Source organism: Sinocyclocheilus rhinocerous, unplaced genomic scaffold, assembly GCF_001515625.1.
Source record: "Sinocyclocheilus rhinocerous isolate Xijiao unplaced genomic scaffold, SAMN03320098_v1.1 scaffold950, whole genome shotgun sequence".
Lineage (NCBI taxonomy): Eukaryota > Metazoa > Chordata > Actinopteri > Cypriniformes > Cyprinidae > Sinocyclocheilus > Sinocyclocheilus rhinocerous.
Genome location: NW_015637169.1, coordinates 467,676 through 475,624, shown reverse-complemented (window position 1 = coordinate 475,624; position 7,949 = coordinate 467,676). Strand labels below are relative to the sequence as shown.

The following is a 7,949-nucleotide window of genomic DNA, read 5'->3' as shown; positions in this document are numbered from 1 at the left end:
TCTAGGCATGATGAAGCAGATATCGTCCTCTTTTGGAAGGCCAAAGTAGTTTCGCTATCACAACGAAACACACAGAACACAAACACACACATATCTCTTTGGATTTGAGACTTTAGTCTTTGCAACTTTACAGATCTTCTTTATGCACCAAGAGCTTGTAACACTCCAAAGAGAAAGGAAAAATTGAATTCGCATCATATGACCCCTTTAACATCATCCACATTTCGTTTAATTTGATTTCCTACCGTATGAGAAATTAAGAGGTGCGTTGATCTGCTAGTCGGGGGTCTATCATGCCGAGAACTCTGCTCATGTGTTTGCATAATGATGCATTTAAAAGTTAATGACCAAACGTATCATTATAAAAGTTCACAGTGTTGCTGCAGATGAAATATAACGTGGATAACATTAAATTTATATTTTTTCATCAGGTTAGACATTGATTATTTATTATTCAAATCCGTTTATCTACCTGTCCGTTGGTCGCGTATATCTGCCATGTTTGTAGTTTTTTTTAAACACTTTTAATGCGTGTTTGTAGTTCTAATTGAATCCTCGTCCACCGCGCAATGTGTTGTGGGCATTATTAGCCGCTAGAGTGTGCATTGATCTGCACTTCGAATTTTAACCGGAAGTAGTAGACCATCCGGGAATCTTTGGCATACTTTAAACATACTATGATTTGGGACATACTAATTCTATTTTCGAATACTATTTAGGACGGATAGTATGTGAATTGGGACGCAGCAAATGTATACACTGGATGCGATGCGGTGCGACACGACAAGACAAATGCCCGACAGTGAACTGATGCCTCGTTATATTTATGATATACTGACACAAGTTCAAATTATTTTTAACAGTCGCTTTGCCGGGCGCACACTGTGCAATTTTTAATAGTCCTTTACGATTGTTGCTTGTCGGACTGCACGAACATGATGATCATGTCACACTGTGGGATCTCAGTGGTCATTAATGTCATTGACTGTACGACAGTCAAGATGTGTTAAAAACAGATGCGAGCAAGAAAACTTGTCCGGAGTTTTGCATTATCAACCCATACACGGTCAGTGACTGCAAGCTGCATTGCACGTGGGGCTGAAATGTTGAAAAGTACATGAATGGCAGCAATTCCGGCATATTTAAAAAGAATAGTGTAAGCAGCTCTACACACCCAAATCAAAACAGTGGCGTCAACCAGTCCTTATCATAGCAAAGGCAACATATCATATGAATACTGTGAGCAGCGGCCAGGTTTATGGCGGTTAGAAGATTAATTCCAGAGCCGATCCTCCCTATACGCAAAGCTGCAGGGACCCCGAAACACCAGGGGGCCCCCTTGCTCTCAAAGATGATTTAATTTTAGCTTAGTTTTTGAATTTGGCTAGCGTTTATGAAAACATGAATGATCATTTCTTTTAATGCGGCGCGCTGTCGCCTTTTCTATGTAAAAATCAGTCAAATCATGTAATGTGAATGTCGTACAGTCTTGCTCGAGACTAAAAAAAAGAAATCTCTAGCATTAATTCTGATCATGGCTTGTCTTGAAAAATGAAGACAGTTTGACGTTTGTCGTAGAAGTCACACTGATGGACTGTGTGCCAAATCTTCTGACACTACCAGAATTTCTTCTGAGGTAAAATTTGATCGCAATGGCCATTAATCGGCTGACGGTGAACATGTCAAACCAGCAATCAAAGACTACAGATTTTAGCCTAGGATTATTGGAATCTCTTAGGATTTTAAAAATTTGTCTCAGACGACCAAATCGTGGCCAAAACCGCACACTGTTGCGGCACGGTGCAACGATGTTAGTGGGAATGTCTAAACCACCTCCGAGTCACTGTCATCGGATGCCTGCGTGTTGCCAGATGTTGAGGGGGTTCTTTTGCATTGTCATGGACCGTAACAAATCATGTAATGTGAATGTCGTACAGTCTTGCTCGAGACTAAAAAAACGAGTTGAAAGCGTACCGAGCCGCGGAAGAGACAGTGTTCCTCAAGGGCTTTCCGCGAGCGCGATTCGAGACTGAGTGAAACACAGATTTCATTCATTCGTTCATAACCACTCATACCCCACTCCGCCGCCCCCCCTCCTCCCCACCGACACAGTTTTGCATAGGGCCCCTAAAAGTCTAGGATCGGCACGAATTAATTCTGATCATGGCTTGTTTTGAAAAATGAAGACAGTTTGACGTTTGTCGTAGAAGTCACACTGATGGACTGTGTGCCAAATCTTCTGACACTACCAGAATTTCTTCTGAGGTAAAATTTGATCGCAATGGCCATTAATCGGCTGACGGTGAACATGTCAAACCAGCAATCAAAGACTACAGATTTTAGCCTAGGATTATTGGAATCTCTTAGGATTTTAAAAATTTGTCTCAGACGACCAAATCGTGGCCAAAACCGCACACTGTTGCGGCACGGTGCAACGATGTTAGTGGGAATGTCTAAACCACCTCCGAGTCACTGTCATCGGATGCCTGCGTGTTGCCAGATGTTGAGGGGGTTCTTTTGCATTGTCATGGACCGTAACATAGTGCTCGTTGGCTTAAAAGCAGGGCACCCTCCTGCATTCTTAACACAATCTGAGGTGTGCACAAGCCCATTTAGTGTGTAATGAGCCGATTTTGTGTATGAGTATAGAAGCCCTATGATTACAACTGCCATTATTTGAAGTGCCACAAAATTCTGAGGTTATCTTACATTACGGGATTTTTTCATTATTGATCGTACATAGTACTGAGGTCAAAATTATTGTACAAATACGATAATTATAGTATGTCTGGCAACACTGTTCCTCTTTCATGTCTCCTTATATATCCCCACCCCCCTCCAGCCGGTCAGCGAGAATATTTTCAAAACGTAACTGGTCTGTGGTGTAAAAAAGGTTGGAGCGACCCTGATTACATATGGACTGTACAGCTCTGTTGCTTTGACGCACTGCACACTTTAAACTGTAGAAATGGTCAAATGGTGCTACCGTTTGAGTCTCGCAGGATTCGAAACCGGACCGCGGAATTCGTTACAAGAATTGTATAGCAATAATCTAAGGTTTTCAAAGGCTACAAAAAGTGCACTTAAGGGATAGTTCACCCAAAAATTAAAATTCTGTCACTACTCACCCTAATGTCTGTAAGACCTTCGTTCATCTTCAGAACACAAATGAAGATATTTTTGATGAAATCTGACAGCTTTCTGACCCTGCAACATAGCTGAAACATTTTATGGCCCAGAAAGGTAGTAGGACATTGATAAAACCATCCATGTGACATCAGTGGTTCAACCGTAATGTTATTAAGCTACGAGTATATTTTTTGACAAAAATAACGACTTTATTCAAAAATTCTCTTCTGGGTCAGTCTCCGCTGCCATTCACGAGAGCACCACGACGCATATATGTGCTTGCATGCTTGTAAACAAGGTGCAGTGCATGCGGGTTCTGCATGACAGCCATGCATCGTGGTCTTTGCGCACAAAAAGTCTTCTCATAGCTTTATAAAATTATGGTTGAACCACTGATGTCACATGGACTATTTTAATAATGTCCTTACTACATTTCTGGGCCTTGAACGTGTCAGTTGCATTGCTGTCTATGGAGGGTCAGAAAGCTCTCAGATTTCATCAAAAATATCTTAATTTGTGTTATGAACTAAATATTGTATGGGTTTGGAATGACATGAGTAATTATTGGGATTAATGTCATAATTAATGACAGAATTTAAATTTTTGGGTGAACTATCTCTTTAATAATAGCACATGAAATGGACCCAAACGTTCAAGAAAATGACTCACTTTTCACTATAACTGTTGCACATCATAGTGACTAGTGTTTTTATACCTCTCTAATTAAGTTTGCCTTTTTTCCCCTAAAGAAACATAGCATTTTCACCAAGTTAACCAGTCAGAATTGTGAATTATCAATTTCTGTTGCAGTTTCTTGACCATTCAAGAAGCGTTCTTCTAGCTTCTATAGTTGCAAAGCTTTGATATTTCAAAAATATTTTGCAAAATGCTTGCCAATTTGGTGAAGATCAGATCTGTGTGTTAGGGTTAGGGTTAGGTTAGGAGTTCAAAAGGTATGTTTTTGTTTTTGTTTTTTTGGAGAACTGAAAACATAGCTAAAATTATAGACAAATTTAATGTAACTTGATATATTTTTTTATTTTTTCAAATTACGGTATATTAACAATGACCAAGGTCATGAGTTTGATTTAATTTTAGAGAGTAAACTACTAAGTACAGCTAATTGTGACTAAATCAAATATATTGTTCAAAATACTGTAGCCAGTAACAAGTCAAGGTTTTTCATGGCCTGGTTATGTTTACATTCTGGTTCTTCTTCAAATTAAATTATATAAGATATAATATTGTTTATATGTCAAAAAACAGAAATATAAATTTCTTAGTTCTTGGACACTCTAATTTCCAGGTATACAGTACATAAAAAACAACAGTAAATGAACTGCAGTGAACGATATAAGGAACAACTTAACAGTGAGAGCTTTATTTAGTTATCCAGTGCCAAATAACACTTTTCTCTAGTATTTTACCCACACCCATTACAAGATAGCATCTTATATTTTCCATCAGCTGTTGCAGGGTCAGTTTCTGTCACTGCATTTGACTCATGATATAAACGACACAGAAAGTGAGACAATTAGCAACTGAGTGTGAATAGGAGGGTCCACACATGAATACAGAGGCTCATGTGTGGATATATACGTATATATATATATGCCAAGAGTGCGTGGGTGTTGTTATAACACTTCTCTGAAGGTGCGATTGTTTATTTGCTGCGGTTTCCGAAAATGTCGGGCTCATTTGGACACACCCTTGAACTCGATTTCCTTCAGCAGCTTATGCAGTCGTTTGTCGAGAAAGTTCTGCTCCGTCCAGTTCACTGCAGGGTGAGACGAGAAGGAAGAACAAGCGAAGATCTGGCCATTTAAGATACTTCCTATAATTATGTGTGTGTGTATTCTATTTCTAAGTTTTTTTTTTTCAGAACTTAAACTACATTTCTGTTATTTTGTGGTTGCTATAGTATTCTGAGTGTTTTTTAGTGTGTTGCTGTGCAGTTACTAGGGTGTACGGAGTTGTTGCTAAGTGGTTGTTTACTGGCCTACTTCAAAAGAGTACAACTACAAATCTATATGATACTCTGCTCTCTCTATGGAATATTTTCACATTGTTTATCAGCTCCTAACTTATGCCTAACCCACATTTGTAAATTTGGTGTATTTTTGCACACATTTGACTTACATTAAGATCAGGGCCCATATTCATGAAATGTTTTTAGTGTAAAGAGTTGCTCCTAGTGACAAAATTCTAAGAAATTTCCCCCTGCAATTAAACAGATAATCCTAGGAAAGATAAAAGTTATTCCCAAGGTATCTTAACCCTTAAAATAGCTCTTAAGGTCAAAAAGTGTTGGGAGGAGGTCTTACTAGAGGCTTAAGAGTTTCTTTAGGAGAGGAGAAAATGGTCGAAAGATGAAGAGGAAGAAAAAAATGTGAGGCAGACAAATGGATGACAGTGACTTAAGACGCTAGATTAGATCGTGCAGGGATCATGTTTGTGAACAATCTTATTAGACACAACAACCTATATATGTATGTAGTGCTTAACAAATTTATTAGACCACCATCACCAATGTAAGGTTTGTGCCACAGCTGCCCTAAACTAACAGTATTGATGATTACCAAAATAATTTTTTATGTTTCTGTAATAGTTCATTCACACCAGTGTGTAAGTTCTTTATTATGTATATATAAATACACATACATGCATGTATATATTTCAGAAAAATATGTTGCGATTATATATTATATATATAATATAAATTATAAGAATGTAAATATATATACACATGTAAATACATGTAAATATTTTCAAAATATATACTGTATGTGTGTGTATTTATATATACATAAAAAATATACACAGTACAGACATATATGTAAACAAAAAAGTTTTATTTTGGATGTGATTAATCGCATATATATATATATATATATATATATATACATACAGAAGTCAACATTTGCATTGGATCAAAAAAGTACATCAAAGTTGTCCTAAAACAAGAATGCATTTTGGTTTTAGCTTTTAGGACAACTTTGATGAAAGGTTTTGATCCACTTCAAATGTTGACTAGTGTATATGTGTGTATATTAGGGTAAAATCGAAAAAAATAGACCCTATTTAATAGTACTCTTATTTTTTTCAGCTTGGACAACACAGTCTTCAAAAGAATGTGACATACCTAGCAAAGGGGTCAGCAGCCCCGCCTCCTCACTAAAATGAAAGTTTTTTGTCTTTTCCTCGCTCAGAGTTGCTCTCAAATTGGTCCTGAATCACTCTTAAGATAACACTCCTAGTTAGAATTTATTTAAGCTAAATTAGGAGCTCTCTGAGAGGATTCTTAGAAGATTTAAGAATACGGGCCCAGATCTTCATTTAAGTCCTATAATGAGGAACAGATTAAACTATTCCCGAAAATGAAAAAAAAAAAAAAATTATTTATAGCAGTGGTTTTCAACCTTTTTGAGATAGCCCACAATCCAGAAAATTAAATAACAATAATAATAAATACATATATATAATAAATAACATTTATTTTTTGATATCTTGTGGCCCCACTGATTTATAGAGAGAGTTATGAGAAATGAGAGAATAGGATTGTAATCCTCAAGCCTACCTAAGTGATCTGTTTTGTGGCCGTGCCAGTGCTCTGGATCATGGATAAATGCTGGTAGAGGATGATGAGCATATGAGTCCTTAACCAGCGATGACCACACAACTGGGGGCCCTTTAATAGTGGACACATACAGTACAAGATTTGTAATAGAGTTATGTAATATACTAAAAAGATGCAGTTTTTCTATGCGTTCAAAACACACCTGGAAAGATGTTTGCACGCAGATAGTGGCCCATCATATTATAAGATCTGTGCTCATCTGTGCAGCCTGAGCCTGTATCGGAGTAGTGAGGAGCACAAAGCGGAGGAACCTGCGGGTAGTGCACTCTGCCCACCTGACATGCACATAAATACACATTTGTGTGATGATACGAGCCGCATAGGAATCCTCATGCAACAGCATTTCAGTGTTCTGAAATAATCAACTTAGTGATTAATTTTGAACATTGGATTACACACAAGTTACTCGGTTCAGAACTGACCTGACTGCCGCTCTCCTTCCTCTTCTCTGATTTGCTGATGGTGTTCATCCTCTACTTTTTCTATCAGTAAGTACAATTTATCAGCATGGTAACCAAAGTTAATGCAAATGATAGACAAATGATGCAGATTAAAATTTCCAAGTAGTTTGGAATAAAACAGTTTGAATACATACATAGCACTTTAGTAATTTGATAAAACTGCTGATGCTACATGAAAATATGCCAGGTTTGGTTTGCCTGCTGTTATGAGTCCTTAAGAACTTCAGCCAATGAGATGTCCATAATATCAAATAGTGACTGGACACATTTCCTGAAACCAAAGTGAATCAAGCCGAATTAAGACTTTGGATAGTTAAAGTAAGAGGAAGTTTGTACCTACCGACCGGCAGTTGGGCATGTTTTGTTTGGCGTGGGCGAAACTCTACCTGCGATATTAATAAATAATTGACTTCTACAGAGTATCAGTGGTTACAAATCGTGACCGCATGATGAACATCACACAAACATGGCAAAGCATCATAACGAGTTTAGCCAAAAATAAAAAACCACAAGATGATACAGGTGAAAAAGGAAACTGTTAACAACATAACAACAATGCTTTTAGCAACCACTTTATCTTTTTATTTCAAATTATACTTACACTCATTACATATATTATGGCCACACTTATTTTAATTACTATAATGAAACAGTAAAAAAGTAAATAATTTTATATATTTATACTATATATATATATATATATATATATATACACACAGAAA

General features: G+C 37.2%; 1 protein-coding gene across 1 annotated transcript; it reads right to left on the bottom strand.

Annotated features, from left to right (window-relative positions):
* Positions 1-4,755: 4,755 nt before the first annotated feature.
* On the bottom strand, positions 4,756-7,236 carry cimip4 (ciliary microtubule inner protein 4). Its single transcript, XM_016563766.1, has 4 exons — positions 7,189-7,236; positions 6,909-7,041; positions 6,707-6,817; positions 4,756-4,906 (listed from the first exon to the last, which is right to left on the bottom strand). The coding sequence occupies exons 1-4, from the start codon at positions 7,234-7,236 to the stop codon at positions 4,824-4,826; spliced, it is 375 nt and encodes a 124-aa protein (XP_016419252.1). The 3' UTR covers positions 4,756-4,823.
* Between the last annotated feature and the right edge of the window lie 713 nt (positions 7,237-7,949).

Excerpts from the sequence above, each read along its gene's own strand:
- cimip4 (XM_016563766.1), bottom strand. The coding sequence starts at position 7,236 with ATGAACACCATCAGCAAATCAGAGAAGAGGAAGGAGAGCGGCAGTCAG. Across the intron at positions 6,818-6,908 it reads GCGTGCAAACATCTTTCCAG|GGCCCCCAGTTGTGTGGTCA; the intron begins GTGTGTTTTGAA and ends CCACTATTAAAG. Across the intron at positions 4,907-6,706 it reads CCACAAAACAGATCACTTAG|TGAACTGGACGGAGCAGAAC; the intron begins GTAGGCTTGAGG and ends CTCACCCTGCAG.